General features: G+C 33.2%; 1 protein-coding gene across 4 annotated transcripts in view; it reads left to right on the top strand.

Moving 5' to 3' along the window:
* The window catches only part of LOC145678346 (band 4.1-like protein 4), a 482,682-nt gene that overhangs the window by 426,525 nt on the left and 28,882 nt on the right, over positions 1–27,275 (top strand). For 3 of the 4 annotated variants that reach the window (XM_081748387.1, XM_081748386.1, XM_081748384.1), the window contains exons 9-13: positions 4,903–4,991; positions 10,737–10,800; positions 20,155–20,312; positions 22,132–22,250; positions 23,092–23,179. In XM_081748387.1, the coding sequence (XP_081604513.1) occupies positions 4,903–4,991; positions 10,737–10,800; positions 20,155–20,312; positions 22,132–22,250; positions 23,092–23,179 (518 nt within the window). The remainder of the gene's footprint in view (positions 1–4,902; positions 4,992–10,736; positions 10,801–20,154; positions 20,313–22,131; positions 22,251–23,091; positions 23,180–27,275) is intronic. The other variant, XM_081748385.1, reaches the window with a different exon arrangement.

Raw genomic sequence — 27,275 nt, 5'->3', positions numbered from 1 at the left:
CACACAAAAGGCTTTTCACGTGATTTACAAAATCTAAAATCAATACAATTAATCTCTTCATATGGAATATTAATGTCGCTGTTTAAACTAATTTTCCTAGCGCTACACAAAGAGTTATGATCGCTTTCTCGTGGCTACATTCCAAATTGCCCACTCAAGATATTGTCTGGCCGCGGTGGCTCAGTGGTAGGGCGTTCACTTCTTGTGCACGGGGTCCTTGGTTCGATCCCAGCTCACGCCAAGTGAGCTTTGTAATGGACAAACACCGTGTTCGTGGGTTTCCTCGGGGTTCTCCCATTTCCCCCCACTTTCTTCATTCCACCATTTTATTCATTTTTCATCGTCGCCGTCTTCTTTAGCCTACCCGACACAACCATGGGACGTAAAACTTAAAGATTTCTTTTTTTTCAAGATCTTGTTTTGAGTAAAACGTATTTTGAATAAACTATAATCTTTGGTAAAAAAAAAATCTCCGTCTTGAGACAACTCTTATTCATAAACATGTTTTGAGAATTTCTTAGCGAAAACGCATCTTTGTCAAAATTGCTTTTCCTGTCTCGTAGAAAATGTGGGACCATTTCTGCTATCAACTTTCGAGATCGAAAACTTGTCTTGATTTTTTTTTATTTTTATTTTTTTTTTTTAATGAATAAAGTCTGTCATTTTAATCAAAATCTTTTTGCTGAAAACCTATATCTCAAAATCTTGCCTGAGTGGGACTATGAAACAGCAACTTATTTCGCAAGACAGATTTGACAAAAATTTCCATTAAGATGGATCTATGAATACTGTTCAAAGTCTTCGGTGCGGAGACTCCTGATCGATTTCTGTTGTGGTTCGGATCTCATGTTTGGCTGTAGATCCATTTCTTATGTAGCCTCTGTGCTGAAAAAGAAAGTTAAAACTAAAAACAAAGCGAACCAACCAAGAAACAAGGAGCGGTGGTCAGACGACGCATTGTATTTGGATGATGGGGTTAGCACATCAATATTCAGCGCCGTTAACTTCTGACTTTCTAAACCGGATATCACTACCTCTTAGTTCAAGTAACTTCCAGTTGATTCAAAATGCTGGGTCAGCACCACATATATTCTGTTCCCTCGCTGAGAACAAATGTCACAATTAGAAATTTACTGATTGGTGCTCCAGCTTTTGTACCTTTTATGTTAATATATCTTCTTTAATAGGTCTACATTTGAAATATATCACTAATTCATTAATACTTTTTATTTGTTTGTTTCATTTGGTCATATTCAAATGAAAATTTTGTCAGAAGCACATTTGATTGTAAGCCTCATCAAAAGAGAAGAGAAACAAACCACCATTGTTTTTAAATTTATGTATCGCACGAAGTATAACGCTGAATATAATTTGTTTTATCCAAATGGTAAACATCTTAATTTGATTCTCAATTTTCTTTCTCTCTCTCTCTCTTACTCCTCCTCCTCGTTACGTTAGACAAATGCAATAGTAAATCTTTAAATTTAGACCAAGTTCTATGCATTCTCACTTATATTTTCTTCCAGCATTAAAATTAATATAAAGTGCTTCTACAGAATAATATGTTTTGGAAAATTAAATTTTGAAAGAACTTAGGCGACCATCATCATCCAGCATCCTAAGGAATTAGGGAAGACCTGTCTGTTGCGGATTCGAATTCCACTCAGGGCATGAGTATTGCGTATTGTCCTTTATCATTCATTTCATCAATATCATTCATTTCTCATCTCTAAATGTCAGATGCATGGGACATAAAACATTTATTTTTTTAAGTCTAGTTTTGCGTCGAAAACTGTTGATCCTAAAGTTACTTTGGCCACATAAGCCTTCATTTATGATTAATTAATTTGAGACTGCTTAAGCTCCTTTTCCATTTCTGATCCCCCTATAGAGTTACAAATCGTTTCAAGCACTAACAAAATAATATTCGAAAATATATTTTTATCAGTTCATATTTTGATACCAAATGCAATCCACCTTTGATTAAGAAAAAAAAGTTCAGTTCCTGCTGAGATCATGTGACACAAACTGTTAACGTTTAGGCCAGTATCTGATAGATATATCGTTGATCAGAGTAAATAAAAGTTACACGAGTAACGACATAGCAGTATTTTGCGGAGTATCTGGAAATTGTTGGCTAATCGCTTGTGTCAGCGTTTCTTCATTGGCCGTTCTATTCTCGATTGGACAAATTAGTTGTTATTATTCGTACAATTTCCATTTTTTTCTGGTCTTGACACTGAAAACGTGAAATAAAAGCAAGGATAGGAATGGCGAAAGAAGCCTTTAGGAGGAAGAAGAGCCTGTTTTGTGGGAACTTGAATAAAGAGTCGAAAAAAGATTCATAAAATGCTTCGTTTGGAGTGTTGTATTGTATGGGGCGGTAATGTGGGCATTACGTGAAAGTGATGAAAATCGACTGGAAGCCTTCGAAATGTGGATGTGGAGAAGAATGGAAAGAATTAGTCAGGTCGAGCGGAAAACGAATGAGAGAGTGTTAGAAATGGTGAGGGAGAAAAGAACACTTTTAGATATTATTAGGAAGAGGAAGAGAAACTATTTGGGAGACAGTGCCTAAGAAGAAATTGTATCATGAGGGACGTCCTAGAGGGTATGGTGGCGGGAAAGAGAGGCAGAGGGCGAAGGAGACTACAATTAGTGGATGATATAAAAACAGAAAGATCATACGTGAAGACAAAGAAGTTAGCGGAAGAAGTGGAGCATAGAAGCTTCTCAGCTGCGGCAAGTGACCTGCCAATAAAGGCAGAATACCTATGATGATGATGATAACACTGAAAAGAGAGATTTATACATAAACAAATTAACTAACTGTTTAGGAAGTGAAAGATCGCGTCAATGCGATATCTTGTCGTGTATTATAAAAATAATATTTGTAATTGTGACAAAACTTAAAATGAATGATCAAAAATTATATACAAAGTGACAAGCTATATGGAACTTTAACGAAATAATTAACACAGGGTATACGTATCCATGAAGATAGTAAGTTTCTCTGGTTTGCTGATAGATTTAGTTGGCACCCCAGTTACTGTTTAGATGTTTAGTGTCAAATTTTATAAACAATAAACACCACTCATGACTTCCTGTAATTAATAGCAAGCCAGTGAAAAGTGAAAATACACAAATTCTTTTTCTTTACTTGTAAACGTTCTAAATGGTTACAATAAAGGGCTAACAACACTGCCTATTTCCTTCTCCTACCTGAGGCAATCGGATGCGTTAACAGATCACTGTACTTTTCAAGAAAATAAAACAAAAAAAAAAAACGTTAGTCAAAAAAGAAACCAGTAGAAGTAAAGAGAAAGAAAAAAGATCTACCAAGGACGATCCACATAAAAGCTTATTCTCATTTCGTGACAGAGAGACAAGCATGAGCATTTAGCATTACTTCCATGGTTATTACAGAACTGCTCCTGCCTCAGTGTCTTTTTTAAATGGTAGATATTTTAAAAGGTGGATACGGATGCTAAATCAATGACATGTTGAATTTATCTGATATTTCCTCACCCTTTCATATGATTGATGCAATAACATTTAGATGTCTCTTTTTTTCTTATCTGTTTATGATGTCACTTTCTACCGCACCCACCTATATAGCGTGAGTCATAACACCAAGTTCTACTAGTTTTATGCTGTCTAGTACCTAGGAACGATTCACAAAATAAAAATCTCAAGGTTCTTTGACATTATAGTGCTCAGGCAACATATACCTATATTACAAAGTTCGTTTTAAATTAGTATTATTTTTGTCTTTTATTGTAAGTCATGTTAAGATGAACCACCTAATTTGTTTTGAATAGATGTATTTTCACTCGCAGGAGGAACTGCATGAGACAAAAAGTTATCTTCTTTTCATTTGAAGAGTTTTCAAAATACCTTCCCTAAACGAACCTCGTAAATATAGATGGATGATAACCGTAAGACAAACCTAGTGTGTCACATTTAGCTAAAAACAATTTGTATATCAATTGGTTCCGAATATTGTTCCCCATCTTGAAGCAAAATGTGGTATATATCAACGTAAATTTCTTTTTTTAAAGTCACCGATCAAATTTATCTATAATTTTAAAATTGTTTTACCACATTTTCCCTCAAGATGTGGAACTAGTTGATATACAAATTAGTTTTTGGTTAAATATGACTTTACCTGCTTAACCCTAACATATGGCGTAAGTTACTTCTTACAGAAAAATTCTGAAAGGGCAGTTTACTTTTTGGGGTGAGATTTCTTTCGGTGAAGTTTTCTAAAAAATTCTTATTATTTCATCGTATTTCACAGCAAAATGTTTTATTAATAACTGCAGCACTATATGATTTAATTTAAGGAATTGGAGCGAGAAAATTTAGTGCTGTGGCCCAAAACTTTTATTAACTTGCAATTCATCATTATTTTTTTAAGATTGCAAGTAAAGAAAATATTGTAATATCGAATCCAGTTTTATTTTTCTTCTTCTCTCTCTCTCTCTCTCTCTCTCTCTCTAGTTACAGTCAGTAGTGGCATTAAAAATTTTGAATGCCTTTGCAGAATAAAAAATGAGATATCCAATAGTGTGTGTGTGTGGTGTCTCATATTATGTAGTATATAGGTTGTTTTGTGGGACCGTTTTTTGTCGAGTACCTTCGCACTGTATGTTCTTGAGGTGGCCTAATCTCCCATCACTGATTACAAGTTTCCCTAGCTATTCTTCGCATTGTGGCAAATGCAGCTGCAATAATACTTGTTGGAACAAGTAAGTGGTGTTTCACTAAGCAAATCGTATGTACTTAGTTTTGTACAATAAATCAGACTATTTGTATTTCCTTTTTTTTTTTTTTTTTTTTTTTTTTTTTTTTTTTACAAATAAATTCTCACGAGACTTTTTTCTCTCTCTTTTCTCTTAGGGTGAAGACAACGTAGAATACTTCCTAGGATTGACACCTAGTGGTATAATCGTCCTCCGAAACAAAACCAAAGTAGGAAATTACTATTGGTAAGTACCTGTTGTGCAATCTGTCATTATTGTTCGTTGTTTCTGTAAGTTAAAGTAAGTACAGCAGAGCCTTTTTAATTGGAAGTGCAAGGGAGCACGAAAACGTTCGAATTATCCAAAAATAGGTATTATTGCTAAATACCTAAAATTAAGTGAACAAAACTATTGTACTTACACAAGAGGAAAATTAATGTGCAGTAGACTTTTCATTTAGGTGAGCATATTATTTGCTTGATACAATACTGCAGATAAAATATATTGATTCTCACGTAAATTAAGCCACACATACTGACTGTATTAAGACGAAACTATATGGGTAAAACCTTAAATATCTATTCTCACTTAGAAGGGTTCGTGGTCTTCGTTTGGTTTAATTTGGTTGTTTTTGTACCGTCAACAAAAATTTAAATTTCAGTTATTGTGTGAAATACGTTATTAGCAATTTTTCGTTGACATTCAAGAGATCTTAATTTTTCAATCATTTCAAAATCTTCAGGTGGCGTTACCACACACTGTTACTTAACTTTATCGCCGATCTCGTCTTTTGTCGTGAAATAGATTGTTTTTGTGCCACTTTTCCGTACGGCTGCCTCTAGATGACTGTAAACCAGTTACAATTGTATTCTTCTGTTTGCAACTTGTCCAAAACTAAAAATTTTGCTATTGTATTACTTCGAATTATCTAAACAGGAAAATCAAAAATTTGATTTATCTACGATTTTTATCATTGTTTTCAATACAGCTTTCAAGGGGAATACACTCTTGTTCAAATTATCCAAGTTCAAATTAATGAGAATCCACTCTATGTTGTGCAAATAATCAGTGCTGTATTACATTAAAATGATATTATTGGGTTGCTACCATTGAAATGTCTGATTGATGTGTGTTACTTCCAAAGGCCCAAAAACTGAAAACTAGAACACGTGATTAGTTAAAGAAGTCTCCAGCTGTAGCCACATACTCTTTCCATCACTCAGCTAACGACTGGATTCCATGACGAAAGAAGTATGGAGTCTGTGATACGAAAAAGTCCTCAACTGCACATTGCACCGCCCGATCCATCAAATGAGTTCTTCCCTGCCAAGAAGTGAATGAGATACTGAAATAGTGGTAATTGGTAGAGTAGATGTGAGGGCAATAAGGTGTGTGAGAAAGAACTTCATACTGCAACTCTTAAGAGAGTCTGCACAATCCTTTGCTGGTGTTCATTGTCGTACAACATGAAGTTGCCATGTGTGATGACCATTTCTGGAAGCTTGCAGACAAATTTGTAGCGCATTACATGAAATTCAGCATTATAATTAATCGCAGTGATGGTTTCGCCTCCATGGAGGAAGACGTGATGATCACTTTCACCATAGACCATCATACAAGCCTCCACTTTCCACTTTCTGGGGTGGTTTGGAAACTGGCGTGAACGTTGAACATGATCCAATCATTATCTTGATCGTTTACGATTGTCGTAACACATCCATTTTCATCAGAAGTGACAGTCCGATGCAGGGAAACTATCCCGGTTATTCCGTACACTCGGAAAACTGCACATTTCCAGATGTCAATCCTTGTTGGCCAGTGTCAACTCATGTGGCACCCATGAGTCTAATTTTTTCACCTTAGTGATAGAACAGAGCTGCCGAACAACAGTGGCAAGGCATATGCCTAACTCGTCTTCAATTATATGAATACGTTTCCAAGGATCCGCTTCCACGGTGTTCCTTAGTATTTAATCAGAACATGCTACTGTTCGATGGCTGCTGAGCTCATTTTTTATTGCTATGTCACCGACAAACTAACAGCGTGTGGTGCATTCTTCACTACTCCTGGCTCAAATACACTACTAATTTTTTTCGCAGCTAGATGTGCAGAATGTCTAAGTTCGTAAAGAACCCGCAGAGATAAATCACTGGCAATTGTTCTCCATGGCTCACTTTCATATGACCCTGTTCAATAACACATTGTCTGTTTGTTGACTGGGTACTTCAGTCTATTTAGTGAACATGTACGAAGTTTGTGAAGTCGGTCCATCCATATATTATTACACTGACTAGCCAAACCACCGCTAGTAGAACTGCTCGCCAGAAGATGACAGGGATCTGCTCGATCAGTCAGTGTGGTGTTTATGCGTAGAATGGACAAGGCCGACGGTATATCAGAGATTTACAAGTGCCAGATTATAATGATCAGACGGCTGGGAACAAGCATCTCGGAAACCGTGCGACTTCGTTGTTCTCGAGCTACTGTAGTTAGTACCTTCCAAAGGTGGGTAAAGGACGGTGAAACCAGCAGGGTATGGCCACACCTCATTAAAAATTGTCAGGTTATACAACAAGATAAGGCGCAAATTGTGGCACGATTATCAACATACTTTAACAGCCTTTAACAGTAGGCAAACCACGAGTATGTATGAGCACACAGTACACTGTACAGTGTCAGGGACGAGCCTCCGCAGCCGACGTCCCACACATGTTCTAATATTAACCGCACTGTTGTCAGTAACGGGTGGAATGGGCACGTGCCATCGTCATTGAACCGCAGACCAATGGAACAAAATTGCATGGTCCGATGAATCAGTATACTGTCTTCATCACATTGATGACTGGGTCAGAATCCGTCTAAATTCCGACTAACTACATTAAAAAAAAACTTTTTGTATATTTTATTTTGCTATTTTACCTATTATTTTTGGATTTATCTCGCAATTTGCTAGTATTTTTTAAAAAAATATTGCCATTGATTCGGAGCTCTATTGGTCACGTACATCCATTCATGTGAACCAAATTTCCACCTGGATAACACTAATTGTCATAAGGCCCAGTGTTGTGCTGCAGTGGTTCGAAGAACGCACTGATAGGTGACCTTTCATGTAGTGAAGCACAGCAAATATAGGAATCCAGCTTAATCCATGTAAACATTTTCTAACTGACGGGAGAACTGTTATCCTGTTTCATTAGTATAGTGCCCTTCTAAGAAGGTTGCTAAACCTTTTGTTGCTACAGTTGTTAGGGACTTAGTACTAAGGTAATTTCCCTCACAGTAATGGAATTTTCTACTCCACTTGATGTAATGAAGCATCTCCCGAAGCTTATCTCCATTATTTGGAACTATTACTATAATCAACGAATGTAACCAGTATATACTTCTGTATTAAACAACTATGTTTCTATTAGAGCACATCAAGTTAAAGTAGGTGTGTGTGTGTGTGTGTGTGTGTGTGTGTGTGCGTGCGCGTGCGGATACTTGGTATATCAAAAGCCCGGAGCCATAGACCAATTTCATTATGTAAGCAAAGATATTAAAATGAATGAAAGTTTGAAATAGATGGCTTTCAACTAAAATGGTGGATTTTTTAAAAACCGCACCAGGCATTTGGACTTCACGCTAGTAAGGCGCTCTATATTAATTGAATAATATGTTGTTGTGTGAGGGAACCTAGTATACCTCGAATCCGTTTCCTAACAATGCTGTATTGTTGCTAAGGTGAGGACTTACTGAATTGGCAACGATTCTTTTTTATTTTATATAGGGTGTTTTACCAGTACGGAGCCCAAACAGGTGATGTGGTTAGAAAAAAACACCATTTTAGATTTAAGGCCACCTATTTCTAACAATTGTCCTCTTTTACCATTCCCCGTATCTTTAGTCAATACGAAGTTCGTCTATGACCCCGGACTTTTGATACCCCTATATATACACACCATTTTAGAAATTATATTCGGCTCTTGAGGGAGGTCACATTAGTAAACGTTAAACTTTTATCACTTCAAATTAATCTTGTACGAGAAGAAATCTTAACTATGCATCAATTTTTATATACAAGAATCATTGCATTAGGAAAATTTTATTCCTTTTCCGGAGTCATAAAAATTTTATTTTTCCTGATACGACTTACTTCACGATTCACCATTGTTTATTCCTGTTATACTTTCTACTAAGGTCCATATAATTAGCTCTTGAGAGATTAAAACCTCAGAATATAGATGATGATAACGTCTGTTATGAGTGAAGCTGTAAATTAATCGCAATACATAGATAATATGGGCATTATTATTATTATTATTATTATTATTATTATGAAAAATAGATCAACTACAACTAACTTGACTTGTTTTATGGCTGACACTCTTCCCATTTTTAAGAGTAATCGTCAGATCGATGTAATTTATTTCGATTTCTCTAAAGCCTTTGATAAGCTACCACATGACATCTTAATTTACAGATTGAAACATTATGATCTTTCCATTGTATTTATTGCTTGGTTAGTATCATACTTGTCTCAAAGAAAGTTTGTGGTTAGGTATAAGGATAGTCTTTCAGATGTATATAACATGTACTCCGGTGTTCCGCAAGGATGAAATGTCGGTCCACTTTTATTCCTTATGTTTATTAATGATATAATTGAAAATTTGGATTGTAAATGTTTGATGTATGCAGATGACTTCAAAATCTACAAAACCATTGTAAATTTGGATGATTGTTTGGTGCTCCAAAATAATATTATGCAAATACTACTTTGGTCTAAAAATAATGTACTACCTTTAAATTGTAACAAAACTTTTTCAATGAATATTACGAATAAAACAAATCCATTTTTTTTTCACTTATAATATAAATGATACTCCAATTAGAATTGTAGATACTATTAAAGATTTAGGTGTTGTTTTTGACAGTAAATTGCTTTTCAAACAATATGAGAATATAACCTCCAAAGCGAGAAGGAATCTTGGAATTCTGAAATGGATGTCTAAAGATTTTAATTCTCTCAAAACATGCCTTATTCTTTATTATTCTAATGTTAGAAGTCATCGTGAATATTGTTCAATTATATGGAATAGAAGTATAGATTATATATCTACTACTTTGGAGACAATTCAAAATATTTTTCTTGCGTGGTTATGTTGGAAGTTTAAGTGTTATGAACATATGTCGTTGGATGAAGTTAGGTTATCCTTAGGTATGTTAAGGTTATCTAAAAGAAGGATTATTCTGAATCTTAAAATGCTACATTCAATTCTTCACGGTAATTTGAATCTGTTATCAATAATAACTCTGTGTACAACCAGTTATCATATAAGAAATCCGAAAATATTTAAACCTATTCACTTTCTCAATGATGTTCTTCTGTATAAAATCTTATCAGTGGCCAATGATTTTGCCACTGTTATTGACATTTTTGATTATAATTTTAGCAATATACAGAGACAGTTATACACCGTGTACAATCATTTCATAATCAGCTGAAAGTATTACTTTCTTTTATATAAGAGCATGTTTGTTTTATGCATGATATTTTTTTCTTTTGTTCATGTAACATTTGTATGGAAATTGTAAGTGGGCAGTTCTCTCTGTAATTTCCAGTATGCAATAAAATTTATTATTATTATTATTATTATTATTATTATTATTATTACAGTAGTTGTTATTGTTGAGTTCAGTAATTTAACTTTGAACATCAGACCTCCATAATTCACCATGAAATAAGTAAGTTGTGAATGAATAAACTTCATACAAAATATGGAAAAATGAGTTGAGTTTTCCTGCTGTTTTATTTGAACTGAACTGAGTAAATGTGAAAATCCAAGATAAGAAAGAGAAATCCCTGTATTAATCTTCAAGACTTGTGGTTCAAATAGAATATTGTATTTCAAGCACTCAAAAGCTATTATATTCTTCTGTTACAATAATTGGATTGAATGAAGTTGAACAATTTCTCACACGTATTTCTTTCTATTATTATTATTATTACAGGCCAAGAATAACGAAGGTATACTTCAAGGGGAGATACTTCATGCTTCGAGTCTGCGATAAAAACGTAAGTGTTACTTTGTCATACAATTTATTGTATTTAATTGTAGTTAACTTGATTTAATATACAATCGTTTATTTTTATTAAATTTAAAATGTAGTCAAAAACAAATAACTTACTAGTTTGACCAAACTCACAATATCTTAATTTTATTTTATTATTCCAGAATCCAAAACTAATTTCTCCAGTTACCCACCCTCTATTTTCAATTATTGAAATACACTCTCAAACATTTATCGAATAGTTTATAATTTGTGGTGTCATTCATTGTCGAAACTAGCGAAGAATGTTATGTAAGTTTTTTATTAAAAAAAGTGGGGGTAAATTTACCCCTAGCCTCCATATCAACTTCATAACAGTACAGTTAACTCTTAAACAAAACATACACTGTTTTATTAAAATTGTCGGAATTTTACGAAATTTATCGACAACCTTCTTTTTTTTTTTAACCCAAGCAGTGGGGATAATTGGGAAACCTGAAAGAAAATATAAGCCATATTGCATCAAAATTGAACAATTTCAACTTCGAACAATAGGGTAAACATTAAGTCTCAAACTAACACACTGTATTTCATAGAAGCCGGAGAATTTTTATGATATTTATTTTGGAAGATTAAATAATTAAATTAATAAATGAGGTTAATTCAACCGTCATTCTTGCCAATTTCAACTCTAAACAGTAAAGATGATTGAGAAGCCTTAAATAAAATATGCACAGTGCTGCTTCAAAATAAAATAAGATTTACGAAAGTTACATACACTAGAAAATTATTTTGTTAAACTTGCAAATGGAGTTGAGTTTAATTCTTGAGATTGGAAGAAGACACTAGTCAATTTTCATTAATATCGCATAAATTTTACGTAGGCAGAAAGATAAAGAACTGCTAATTAGAATTAAATGTGAGAAGATTGCTTCCGCTTGTTTTAATTATTTTAAGCTTATCTTCGTTTTTCTCGCTCGAAATCTGTACACATCCTTTTATTCTGTTATCTCTATCGTAGGCAATCTGTTTGCCTATTTATTTCTATTCTGAATGTATTAGCGTGATTGCAAAACATCTTTAATATCTCAGTAAATCGATATTGTGGAGCTTTTAAATTGTTCTTGTAGAATGAAATGTGCTTTATTCATTATTTCACAACTTGATGTGAAAAATCCTGTGTAGCAGAGAAGCCAAATTTTTTGACTCACTGATCTATCTTTGGGGATCTACTACAATCTTTTGGCGATCTATGTGCAGTTGCCACTGACACTGCACTTTCATTTCCTTTAATTCACTTTTTGAAGGAAAGTCATAGTTATATTTCTTCTTTTTCCAAGTGGAATAATGGATTCCAAATTCCTTTCTTTATCAGAGCAAACACAAACGTCGCACAACAAACTCGCTTATTTATTCTTTGACATAGCAAAGGAAAAGTAATGGTTGCATTCTTCATAGAAATGGTATATTTTCATCCTTTTATTCGAAATAATTTTCCTTGAGTTGAACCTCACTTAAAACAAGGACTGTTTGGTCGGCCTTTGCATACTATACAGTAGACACAAATTTCTTTCTCGAACAATGATTTTGTTTCATAATGTTGTAAATACGATGTTGTTGTCAAGTACTAAGACACACAAACAACTTTTTTAAGGCTCTTTTTTAATTTCTGACACACATTTCTTCGTTAAAATTTTCATGTTACTGGATATTAGCGACAATGGATCCATGTTAGATCGTCCACAGTTAAACCGACTAACTTTCAAAACGGTCAAATCGCCCATATAAAAATTGTTAAAAACGTTTAATTGCCAAAACATTCAGAACGCTCAATTGCTGCTGCTTGAATGTTTCTTCTTTATAGTAGGAACGATTAGGAATTAGCAATCGTTCTGACCGATTTGAAAGTTGGGCTAACTGACTAACTAGTGAGTCTTGCAACAAAGATTGAAAGGAAGGAAATTATCTCTTGTTACATTCTGTGAAATTCAAAAGTAGATATTTCCTCCAGTTTTCCATATTCCTTATCTTTAAAAAAAAGTATGAAACCAAATGTTTCTTCAGATGAACTTCTGATTGTCAACATTTATGAGACTGAAATGAGGTTGAGAACTTCCGGTGCCTCTCATTCCCCTCCCCTCGAAGCTATCTGTTCACCCGCAATGTTCCTAAGTAATGAGCATAAGTTCACTTTGCTTTTAAGCATTTGTAATTGCTATGCTCGTAATGAAGCCAAATATGGGTGATATTGTTCTTTGTTATATATTTCTAGAAAACAAATTAGAAAAAAGAAAGACTTGTAGGACTGAGTAATTTAGCACTGTTAAGTAAGAGTGTGGAAGAGAAGAAAGCTCAAAGGAATAGCAAAATAATTGTAAAGCTCTCTTGCAGGGTGAAAAGAAGTAATATCATGTTTCGTATTAAATTTGAAATTACTGGTGCAAAAAATGACTACATTTGCAAGAAGGCTATTAGAATACCTTGGAATTGTAGGAAAATCTTAGCTACGATACCAATGCTAATTGGCTTTAATGGCTTCTCATGTTAATGAAGAATTAAAACAAATATAAGGCTACATGCGAAGGAAGGATTTAGTCGGAGCATTGGAATTCTCTGTGCCAAAACGACTGCTATAAAGGTTAAACTTCAAATCATTTATTAGTTAACTCTTGAACGAGGCTGGAATTCTCAAAGGACGTACTACAAACGATTCGAATGTGTCGTGAATATAAAGCGATGCGATTATCGAAACAGTGTTGCCAATACATACCTTTTTATTTTATTTTGTTAAATATAACTCATGATTAGTCCTTTGTTTCGAAAACAAAATCTGAAAATCTAAGGGAATAATTGAACAAGTTTTTTTTCTTCTTATTGTGTGATTAGAAAAATGGCAGTTACTTAAGAAGCACAAATTACAATAAGTGATTTGTGTGATGCTCGATATGAAAGGAGGAAACATTTTACTTCTATATTTAGCATTGTTTTAAGAACATACATTAATACAAATAGTTTCAACCTTGCGTAACTTTTAAAGATACGTACATTACAGAAAGTCCACTACTTTTTGCAATTAACACTGTATTTCCTCCATGGTTGATAGTGCCATTAGTTTCTGTTTGAATAGCTTTAATGAATGCACTTGCAATAACTAATAGGCATAGCTTCTGTTCCAAGGCAGTTAAATGTGAAGGACACATTAGTGCAATGTCATATTAGAAGTGAAAATAAATCTAGTGACCAAATTGTCCATTGGAAGAATAATAGTCAGGTTAAGCATTTTAAAAACATGTTTAACATAATCGTGCATTTTTTTTTGAAAGCAAATTAAAATTTAAGTTTTGACTTAAAATCGCTTACGTTAGACTATAATAATTTCAGTAACTATAGTAACTTTCTTGACTTATTGACAGTGGGGAAAGTCTATGTTAAAATTCTATTAAAATACAAACTGCTGCACTGGTGCTTTATTATAAATAAATTTCAACGATGTTTTTGCAGTACATATCTATATAGATGGATAGAGAGGTATTTTTCTGTGTTTTGATATTCACCTAGATACATTTTGTTTTAATATTAAGTTGTTGCATAATATTTTTGCAACTATTTTAGCTAATTCACTCGCTAGCTAATGCACTCACTCACTCACTCACTTTATTGCCTATGGAACACGAAGGATCAAGGCCACTTTCACAAATTCTACATTGACTTCTATGTCCTTAGCCAACTGGATCCAGTTCCTACTTTGTATTCCTATTTCTGCGAGATCCATCTTAATATTATCCTTCTATGTAATCCTAGGTCTTCCTAATGGTCTTTTTCCGATTGGTTTCTCCAGTTGAAATTTTGAAAGTATTTCCATTTATTTCCGTTCTGACTACATGGCTGATAATGGCAGAGTACCTATGATGAGTTGTGGGAAAACCAAACCGTCACTTTCTTCACTGGCTGCAGTATGACGTAGGTGCTTGCTTTTATAATCTGAGAAATGACAGAGACCGGATGTACTTATGTCAGTGTACAAGTAGTCATGGATCCACGAGTAGCGTATCTACAAAACCATTGATGATGACGTTTGCTTGTCATCCTGCCATTATTAACGCCTGGTTTTCTGTTTGCTCCTTGTTCCCTCCATGTATTAACTAAGAATGGGAGAAGTACAGTGACGTCACATCATCTAGCTGGAATGGATATGACTGCTCTATAACCATAGAGATTCTTTTGACGGAATCTACAATATTGTATGTATATATATAATATAATATAAAATATTGAAAATGGCTATGTTTTGACTTTATAACTCTTGAACCACCCAACCGATCTCGATCAAATTATCAACATAAATGAGGTTCGGAACTGGAATGGATTTTATTATTTCACTTTGACGGTGCAACTTAGGGGAGGGGGAGATATTAAGAATGATCGAAAATGACCGATATTAGTGTCGAATCGATAGTTATTGCGATCGCTGAGATGAATAGTGACACTCCGATGCCGTTTAAATCCAAAGTCAGCCCCACAACTTGGGGGAGGGAGAGGAAGATATATATATATATATATATATATATATATATATATATATATATATATATATATATATATATATATATATATATATAATATGACAATGATCGAAAATGACCGATGTCAGAGAGCGCTTCAAATGACTGACAACGGAACATATTACTATTTTTTTTAACCCAGCTAAGCGGGTAATTGACGCTAGTGTTATATAAAAGCGAATGAGAGCTTGTGTGTTATCTCATCACGTAATACTTACTAAACCAGTTAAAATGATTATCAACTTTAGGCCTCATTGAGACAATTTTCGGCATGAGGGTGAGGAATGGATGGGGAGTGGCGACGTAAAAGTAATCGAAAACTATGAATATTAGGTATTCATTCCATAGTTTTCGGATCGCTGGGATGAACGGTGGCATTTGTGATGCCGTTTAAGTCCAAATTTAGCCACAATGAGCATGGAGAATGAAATATAATTAAGGATGGAAAGAGAGTGACGTTACGGATTTTTTGTCTTTACGAAATGGATTCTAATATTTTCCATTGAGTTTAAACCTATTGTCTCCGCGGGAAGAAAACACATTTCAGCTAATAGAAAATACTTTTCACTAGCCTATAGTAGCTCATAACCAACTAGACATTTTATAATCCAAGATATAAATAGAAAAGAACTAACTCTTATTCAAGTTTATTTTCTAAGTACTTTGGAATACATATAAATCATTTGTTTGTTTTAGTCATCTATATTTTTGTTTTAATGTTATGTGAGCAAAACAACGAATTTATACTTTTTTTTTTTAAACCCAAGTCTTTTAACTTATTTTTTACAGTCTTTAATTGCTAATCAAAATGATCATTCAAGGGTGTGGTCTATAGCGTTTGATGTGTTTCGTGAACTCAAATAAACAGTGGGAAACGGGATTTTATTACGTTCATATAGGCTTATAACGACGTCATTACTTTATTTGGCCTCCATTTATAGAAGATTCAATGCTCTTGTTCTTCTACTAAAATACTATATAGCATTATTTTATAGCGAAACATGTTGGGTTTTATGTTGTCCGATCTTCATTATCTAATTTAATAGGTGAGATCTGACTCTTTATATTTCTATATTGATTATTTTGTTGCCTTCAATTGTCACTGTTGTAGTGATTTGACAATGTTAAACTTACTTTGAGATTGGTAAAGTGTGCTGCGATAAAAATGAAATCAACAAAACAATATAAACGTAATCTATTGAATCCTCTTTAAAGGACCACACGAAATCTTCAACTAAAATCTGTCATCTACAGAGATTGTCTTCTTCAAGGGAGTTTAATAATTCACCAAGGAAGTATAACTAAAAACCGGGATACAATTAAATTACAAGGTGTACTGTGCTTTTTGATACTTGCATTCATAATTCTCTACTGTACTGTTAGCATAGTATTATTCATGAAACAAATAGAAAAGAAAAAAAAGACTCCAAGCACAATTAGCAAGCACAATTAGTATGCAACTTTTAATATAAGTTCTTCAGAGTCTGAGGTACAATTATTTGTTCATGAAGAAGAAACACACTCCAGGACACCTAGACAATTGTTTCTTTTTAAGTTTTCGATAAACCCTCAAATTCACAGGATACTCCACAAACCATATCTCTACTGAATAGAAGAATACGTAAAACGAATACATTATTATTGTTTGAGAAAGAGATGATCCTCGCAATGGGTTTTACTTACAAAACATATCAGTAACTTTCAGTAACATATCAGTACAAAACATATCAGTACAAGAATCCTAGAATTGTATTTTCAGGGATTTTGTGTGTATTTTATGATATACTTCATTCCTAGGGTTATACCAAGCTACTCCATCAACTGAAATTACCAATATTACTTAGTTACTGTGTGTTTGTTTGTGAAAGTTTAGCGTTAATTTTTAGTACACAAGCTTTAATGTGGAATTAGATCCACAGTAATGCATTCAATTTTTTATTGTTCTCCCACCGGGAATTGAACGCGGAACCACGTGCACCAAAGATACATTTGGTAGCCACTAGGCCAAGCGAGGAGGGCTTAGTTACTATTTATTAACACTATAAGTGCCTTATTTGATGAAGCATGTGTTTCTTCAAATTAAGGCTATCTCTATAGGAAAAATCTTAAATACAAGTAGGTAAATTACGCAACATTTAAAACCCCAACTCTGTGAGCTTAATTAAGTCACTCAAAGATCATAAACTTTATAATACAAAGCCAGAACACATGCTTGAATAAAGAAAATAATAACGTCCTGTTAAAGGTTGGGGATTAACTTTTAAATTCCTTTAACACAAAAGCATTTGTTATTAAAATTCCTGAAATACTTCCTCTCTAAACCCCCTTTTAAAAGCAAAATTCTGTAACGGTGTATGAGTTTTGATTTGCCCAAATTACCTGAAAAAAGTGTCTATGATATAATCAGTTTTACCGTCACGAAATCTTTGTTGGCAGCAGATGTTTATCACGACATCTCGCCAAGATAGTAATGAATATTTAGCAACGAAATCAGGACCACACATTTTTTCGAAGGCCACCCACCGCGTTTAGATGCATTGCTTCGAAAATTGTTACATATCTAGATAACATTCTCTCAAGACAAAAGAAGCCATAGCAGAACACTTCTATAGGTCATGTGTTATAGATGGTCAATATGTTAGCGAAGGAAAGAACCTGGGTAGTTGATTTGATGTAGTCAGCTTAGTGAAATGCAAAACGAGAGCACGTATGTACAGGGTGTATATAAACTATACTTAGAAACTTCCACAGTTAGTGTACTTTCAAAGCTGTAAGCGAATATGCGAATATGTACGAACATTATTTTTAGAGTAACTTAAGTCTATAGAAGGTAGAAAAGACAGTTCTACAACCTATACACGATCTATTATAAGCTATAACTAAGTAAGCATATGTTTTGAAACGTATGGCACCTGCATAATGAATTTTGTGAGAAATTCTGTGTATCAGAACCAGATAACATTTTTCAATTGAAAATGTAGCAATTAAGCAATTTGAAAATACGGTAGTATTTTCAGAGAAAGAATTATTTTATAAAACTCGTTGCAGAGCTTTCTAAATCATTGATCAATTCTCAGATATGCATAGTTTATAATGAATTATGAAGTGAAGTAGACAGAGCAAGGGATAAATTCTACAAAAAAAAAGGAAGAAAAAAAACCCTGAGAACATAGATGATTTGACAGAATAAGAAAATCAGTAAAAATCAAACTATTAATCAGTAAAAATCAAGATTACAATTGATAAGATATATTAAAACTGATAAATGTTACGTTAAGACAAAAGTTAATTTAAGATCATAGTACAGGGATTTTACAAGTATCTCCACCATTAATGCCAAAATACGTACAGGACATGACGATATACGAAATTCATTTGTCGAGTTGCCATTATTAGGTTCTATAGATTTCGTGATAGTGTTCTAAAAGTGCGTTACTGATAAACACTTCTGATCTTTCTTTTTGATTTTCTTCCTTCCTTATTTTTCTTTCTGTGAGTTACTCAATTATGAACATAAAGAAACCCAAGAACTATTACTCTTTAGTTCGTTTGGTTCCTTAGTAATGAATGTAGTTACAGTGAATTTAGAGATAATAGCGACAAACTTCAAAGTTGCATCCAAGAGATTTATATATATACATTCGGAAAATCTGAATGTTTCGAACTCCGAGTTATTACTTTACTTTACTTTTTTTTTTTTTTTTTTTACTATAAGTCAAAGAAATCCTTGCTTCTCAAAATATTGGAATCAGTAGCGGTTCAAGCCCGGGAGGCCATGGTCCTCTAATTTTTTTTAGTAACTAAAATTATTTAAGGCATTACTTTTGAAAGTATATACAGGGTGCGGCACGTAAAACCGGCCCGTAAAGTGAACACATAAAATGAAATGTAATGTATTGAATATGATTAACTACAACACATAAATGAAATGTAATGTATTGAATATGACTACTCACCTTCACAGCAGCCTTCACAGCAGGTGCTGAAAGTGTCCTCCGCCCACTTCAACACACATGTGAGCACGATTGAGGAGATTCATATATACCTTTGTCAGTTCTTGTGTTGTAATGCTATTGGTGACATCCTGGATTCTGGTCTTGAGTTCTTCAATTGTGTGTGGATTTGTTTCGTATACTCTTCTTTTTAACAGTCCCCATAAGTAAAAGTCACGCGTGGACAAGTCTGGTGACCGAGGAGGCCACAAGCCTTTGCTGATTGTCCTCTCTGGTGTAAACATCTCATGCACAAGGGACAATGATGCAGCTGATGTGTGGCATGTTGCACCGTCCTGCTGAAAGTTTCACTGGCTGCGGCTGCACGTGACTGCTGCAGGTCACGTAAGTCGACCCGACCTCGACACGCCATCTCTTGGTAGGAAGGTAGATTAATTAAGTGTTGCCAAAAACACAATATACCAGAATATTACGACGGGCCGGTTATACGTGCCGCACCCTGTAGTAGACTAATTATATACCTATCATTGATTGGGTTCTGGCAATCCCCCCCCCCCCCCGCCGTCAGTTTTTATTTTCTAGAACAGCTACTGATTCGAATACATATATACGGTACTTTCATACACAGTCATCAATACTCTGAAACGAAATATCGGGACAGTGGAAAGAAAAATCAAATGTACATTTGGGTCTCTGCCCCAAAAATAACCTATTAAGTGCATTTTCAATATATAATGTGGCTTCCTTATTATTATTATTATTATTATTATTATTATTATTATTATTATTATTATTATTATTATTATATTGTCTGATTTTCTTAGAACAGTGTAGTAAGTAATGCTCTTTTCTGTTTTCTTTCAGAATGACGAAAACACATATGGGTTTGAAACGCCGTCAAAGCAAGCGTGTAAACATTTATGGAAATGTTGCGTCGAGCACCATGCTTTCTTTCGTCTTGTACAAGTTTCTCCACAGACCCCGGATAATATCTTCGCTCTTGGGTCACGTTTTAGGTATAGGTAAGATAAGTTAAGACTAGAAGATAATTTAAAACTGTTCTCCTCTCATTCATTCGGGATTTTGATATTTAATTTCTTAACCGAATGAAAAAGTTGAAATTTCGGTATTATTATTATTTTTTATTTATTTCATTCAATTCAACGATCTCTTGTCAATTTCTATTAACGTATACGTAAAATGTCCCCTAACTCATCTTCGACACTTTGCTGAGCTAATAACACATATTTGTCGGCAATTTGGAAGATTATTTGTTTATTTATTTATTTGTCCTTTCGCTTATTACACCAATTGCAAGAAGCTGCTGACATAATATGATTATTTGCCAACTAATGTCTCATCGGACCAATTGCACGCAACTATTGGCAAATTTCTTGCTTTTTCACGTTAGTCTCTTAAGTCCTAATGTAAACTGATTAATAAAAATCATCATACTAACAAGAAAAACCTTTGATAACTACTAAGGTATCCTATTTACCTAGTTGGATTGTTATTGAAAGATGTCCGTAAGTTATGTAAAACAAATACCCAAACCACAAAAGTTTTTAGTGGAGCAGATAATTTCAAATTTAGAAATAAAATATTTCGTGACTAAACCAAAGATGTCATAATTTAATTATATTCATATAGAAAATATTTCAAATTTCATTTTTAAAAATATACAAAGGAACTTTATTGCCTTGTTTGAATTTTCATCAGAAGATATGATTAACTTCATTCTATTTCAATTTGTTACGTGCTACTTCTTTACTTTTCTTACTGCGAAGATAGATTTTAAAATTTAAAAATATTTTTGTAATTATATTCAGATATTACATAATAGTGAAGGACTTTTCAAATATGTCCAGCAGCTACTGATTCATTAATTTTGTTACCGAAAATTAAAATTCTGGCAAAATTGCTAATATATCTTAATGTAATGTTATATACGTGTAAGTATGTTCCACCTGAGATTTGATTATTTATTTCTCAAGTTGGCATGTTTATTGTACAGCCTGCAGTAAAAGTGATCATCTCCCCCTCCCCCTGCATGTTATCTTAATTATGAGCTATGGAACGAATGGGTGGATGTCTTTGTTATAGAATAAACGTGATGCTCTGTAACTTAACAAAACTACTCAAATTGATCCATTTGTGTCAGGGTGCTCTTGAGAGGTCACATCGGTAAAAAGTAACATTTTATCGCTACAAACTAAGGGAAGAAAACTTATCTAGTGTTCTAATTCTGGTATATGAGATACGGTATTATTATTATTTATTATTATTATTATTATTATTATTATTATTATTATTATTATTATTATTATTATTATTATTATTATTATTATTATTATCATTATCTATAGTACATTAGAAAAGTTTCATTTTGTTAATGTGTAGTAATAATTTTCAGTTGTGTGATTTTCCTCAATAGCTGTCACTAGTTCTTGTCAAAGTTCATGACAAAAATTGTGAAGTAAGAGTTAATCACTTTCGTTCATAATTGTATGTGTTGGTTTTATTATATCTCTTTCTTTTGTTCTGAAAATATTAAAATGTATGACCAAAAACACAAAATATTTATATACATATTATATATTAATATATATTTCGTCATAAGCATTCTACTATCATTTTTTGTGTAACATCTGCTAGTTACAATATTACTCTTCTTCCTCTTTCCCTTATCCTTCCTGTGTACCTTCTTCAAATGTAATAAATGTCTTGATAGGTATTATTAAGCTTATGATTTTCAAGTTTATTTATTGAACATGATATATATATATATATATATATATATATACAACTTTCTCATGATAGCTAAAATATATTTTTTTATAGTGGTCGAACAGAGAAGCAGGCACAGCGTGATGCTCAAATGAGGTTACGAACCCCTCCTCAATTTACTCGTACTCCCAGTCGGCGATATCAACGTCGCATAGTCGAGGGAGCACAAGATGGTAAGTATTCGTTAAAATTACTCATTACTTCTAAGTCGACGTGCACATGTAAACCTTCTAATAATACAACGTATCTTTCTTAGCAAAAGTTCGCATATAGTCTTGCAAATTAAAATCTATAATTCTACTTTTGAAGGAACTTTTTGCGACAGCATTTACTGAAAATTAGAAGAGAGAAATGGAGTTATAATTTGTATCTTACAATAATGTAGATCTGAGTAGCTATATCCTTTGAAGATGCTCCTCCTAAAAGTAGGAATTAGGAAGTAAGTCAGAAGTAATCTGGGGTTGCTATTTTCAAGGTTTATCAAGAACAGGAGAGTGTATGCCGGTTATTTATTAATTCCAATATAACATTTTTTCTCGTAATAGAATATCTTTTCCAAAATTTCGTAATCCGTATATTATTTGCGTCTTTCGATACAAAATACGATAAAAATCTTACACAATTCACTACCTGTAATTATAGTAAAAACAAGTTGATTTACTCACGATAATTTAAAATGATCTTATGATAGATTTGTTATTTCGTAAAACAATTTGCTAATGGAATGAGAAGATTGATGTGTTGTGCCTTAGCAAATACAGTGTTCTCCACTCTTCTAGCGAATGTAAAAGAACACATATAAATTACTGTGAAAAAAAAATGAAATGCTGTTCAGTTTTCTTTTCAAAAATTATATAAAAATAAGATTTGCTCATTCATACAAAGCTAACCAGAAAAATAAAGTTGATTTTAAGACTATAACCAAGTTAACATTTCTTGATTATAAGATGTTTAATTGCTCCGTTCCTTAAGTATACATGATATAACTGATTAAATTGTATTGTTCTGTTTCAGCACCAAAGGTGGAAGAGTCAGCAAACAAGGAGAACATTCCCACGCAGGAAAATACCCAAGTTTCTGTTGTTCAACCAGTACAATCGTCGTAAGTTTTAATTTTCTAACTCATATAACATGGCAAATAATATAATGTCTCTTCTTCACTTAAAATCTCTCACTGTAGTAGCTTTCACAAAGAACTAATATAAGAACTGGAATAGCATGCAGCTAAAAATAAATATCAAAAATACGTAATTAGTTATTAAGTTGAATATTTGTTTTGTTTTTCATTCTTCACATAGCAAATAGTAGCTGACTACTTTCTGCAAACCTCACCCAACTTAACTTTAAGTTATCAACTGATCCCTCAACCTCAACCTTACCTACCAATTGAACACTTAACTTTCACCTAGCCTCAAGGAGTTAATCTCAGTTTAGTCACGAAGCTAAGTTGATCGCTCTCTGTCAATAATAATCATAAGAGTAAGGATAAGTTTGTGTTAATCATAAGAACACGTATAGTACTCATGTACCTCATTATGTAAAATAATAATTACTTGCTATTGGGTTATATTGGACAAGATCAAAATAGTTACTCATTTGGTGACTATAAAATGGAAGGTTTTTTAGTTACTAAACGCACATATTCATATTCATTTCTACTTACCTGTAAAGTTCCTTAAAGGAATTTTCCACTTCAATCAAGCTTTTTCGACTGGATCCAGTCTGGCAGGGTGTGAATAAAACTAGGGAATAAAAATTAATAACAATTCAAAGTGAAAAAAAAAAACATTCTTCCATCTTTGATTTTTTTTCTGCAAATGAGTATTACTGTAAAAAGTAATTGAAGATATTAAATATTGCCAGATATTTGAGCTTAAGATATATAATATTAATTTTGTTTCAAATTACTGCCACAGGTTTTACGGACATTATGTATAATAACAAACCTCTCTCTCTCTCTCTCTCTATATATATATATATATATATATATATATATATATATATATATATATAAGTTTTTTAATTGAAACTGCAAAATATATGGAGAAATAAGCATCGGACATTACCCATATTTTTTGCGCGGTGGGGTAGAAGGCAACTTTAAAAACTTGAAATGAGGACCCCATTTCTTATTGCACATTCGGATTCTACGTGAAAGAATAAGTAAATTTTATTCGAGACTTTTATCGATTCGTGATAGATGGCACTGTAATTAGGAAAACTATTGCACTATTAAAAGTTTTTTTTTTTTTTTCAGTTGGGAGCCTACAAGTTTCATTCCAAAATAAATCTACAATAAACAGTACAGATATCTTGTCTTAAGCGTTTTCTCGACTCTAGATACGTAACCTGGAAGATTTGAATTATTTGAATTATCTGAATTCACGCCGAATGCCGAGCCATCTTTCACGCCACCTTAAACGAGTTGAGTAAGCGTTTAAGACAAATAATTGGTACTGTTTATCATAAGTTTATTCTAGGGTGGGAGCTCTCAATTGAAGAAACTTTAGTGAAACTAGTTGTCACTGATTAGAGCGCCATTTACGACGAATCGAAAAAAAATCTCGAATAAAATTTACTTGCTTTTTTTTTAGTAGAATCCGAATCTGCAATAAGAATGGGGTTCCCATGTAAGTTTTGAAAGTTGTCCTCCCCCTCTCCTGGGGCAGTGAGGAGACTGCTTTTATTATAGGTGAGTCCCCCCCCCCCAAAAAAAAAATATTAACATTTGTTTCGTCCTCGAACATTATTTTCGTCCAATGTTTATTTCTCCAGATATTTTGCAGTTCAAGTTTAAAAAAAAACTCACCCTGCATATAAACTTGATTGGATTTATGTTTACAGAGGGATTCATATTTCCAATGTAATAAGCTTCATATGTATTTCTGTGGGATATTACATTTATATAGAATTTTGACTTTGTCAATGCTTTGTTTCTTATTAAGTAATGTTTTAATATACGTCATATACCGGTAATTCATTATATTTTGCATATATTATGTGTTCTTTGATCCTTACTTTTATATTATGTTTTCACACCGTTTTTTTTTTTTTTTTCAATTACAAGCACGATTAAAAACTGTGCAATAGCTATCTATTTGTTATACTTCATAGTTTTAAACTATGTGATTCTGAATTTTTATTAATGTTCTGCGTTTCATTTAACCCCCTTTGTAATAGAAATTCAGCATACCCATCTTTTCTGCCAATATGTATTAGTCATTTTCTGTCTCCCTTTCTTGTTTTGATCCATTTATAATCTTTATTTTCATATCTTCCCCATTCCCTAACGAAGGTCTGCGTATACTTCGAAAAACTTGCGTAAAATAAAAACATATTTACGGAATTCATACAAGGTTAGTGGTTATAAGAAGCCTTTATGGTTGTGTTTGAAAATTAATGCCCTTTTTAGCACTTACATTATGTGTGACATGGTCCTAAAGGGCCTATCCAGTTCCAATGATGTGAACGGACTTTAGGGGATATGGCTGAAATTTAACTCAATGTAAATTCTACATTAGAAAACCAAATTGTCCTAAAATGGATAATACATAGTAAGAAAAAAAAACGCACTAAACATTTACATTAATGCCAATGGAAAATCATCTCAAACTATAATAAGGAGATGGCCAATTGAAAGCTTATTGCAAACACATAATAAAGAGTTTAAAAACGATGTATAGCACGTAAGGTAAATATGGAGGGAGGTAAATATGAAACATTGTCAAAAAGCAAGTTGTTTGAGTAAAATAAATAAAAATGATAAAGTATATGCACTTCTTCAAATTACCGAGGGCGTCCCACGTGGAGTTACGTGCTTGATATATCTCACATCTGGATTTGGAATATCCAGACTCGAATTAGGAAGCAACTTGACTTTTGACCTGATCATATGACAGTCTGGTCCTTATGGCAAATCGGATAGGCCCTTTAACGGAATATTAATCACAGTAAAACTAAATGATTCTACAATCTGTATATTGCACAATTTTTAAAGTGTACGTTTGCGTTTCTTATTATACGGTTGAGAGTAGAATTTTAAAGTCCCATTGAAATGTTAAGCTTAAAAGTACAATCATCTGAATTAAGTGAAAGATTTGATAAATGAAAATTAATATATTTATATAGAAAAAATAAATTAAATTTTTACGAAAAATGTAAGTAAATGAATGATTATAAAAGATTTCGTAAAATCGGAATGTGTGAAAAAACGGGAGAACCTGGAGAAAACTCAGGAACACAATATTGTGCATCACAAACTCACATAGTCTGAGATCGAACCAGAGGCTTCTCGCACCAGAGGGAAGTACAGTACCAATGAGCCACCGTGCCTCCAATATTGTTTAGAATTGATTTAATAATAGTAGTACGAAATGGAAATTTCAGGTGGGGGCTGGGCTTGGTATGTCTGCTTGTGAAAGCTAATCAATTTCAATTTTCATCGCTCTTAGCTTATCTTACTCATCTTGAATTTAACTGTTACTCAACCTCACAATGCCGTTCACCCTTCAATTTTATATACTGATTATGAGTATAAATGAGGCTGAGGTCTAAGACAAATTCATATGAATGCCAACCTATATAACAAATAGAAAAATTAATGACTTGTGGTTGTACTATACTAAGCAAATTATATCAATGTATACTAGGAAAGATCAATAAGTTCAGAATTTAACACCGACATTTACACGGTGTTAAGCTCTCATAAAATGAGCCAAAACGCTTGGAAAAATTAACCAAGGCTGCTTTAGAGTTGGGGTTTTAACTTAGTGGAATATTTTTTTTAGCATATAGATAACAGAGGAAATGTGTCTTGTTTAAATCTGAAATGGTTCTTTTTACAAAATTGTGCTGAAACCTTTAATCACAGAAAAAAAAAAATCTTGTTTTTACTGTTCCAAATAGATTTCTTCTGCTTTGAACCTAATCCTGGTTTTTCATTAGAGGAAAGAAACTAGTTGAAGCTTGGAGCAGAATAATTAAGAAGATGAGAATGAGTAAAACTACTTATTATGGAAGCTGTCAGAAACATTTGCATGAGCATTTCTAAATAGCAGCCTGTCATAAGAGAGTGGAGAGAGAAATTGAACCAAATTAATCACCAGCCTCGTCAGCCATCGCTCATAATTTCATGATCGACAAAATCAAAACGTGCTTCCGTCTTTTATTTAGCTGTCTTGAATAAAAGTTTAACTTGG

This window comes from Thermobia domestica, chromosome 2, assembly GCF_964235325.1.
Source record: "Thermobia domestica chromosome 2, izTheDome1.hap1.1, whole genome shotgun sequence".
Lineage (NCBI taxonomy): Eukaryota > Metazoa > Arthropoda > Insecta > Zygentoma > Lepismatidae > Thermobia > Thermobia domestica.
This window is presented reverse-complemented; position numbering and strand designations above follow the sequence as displayed.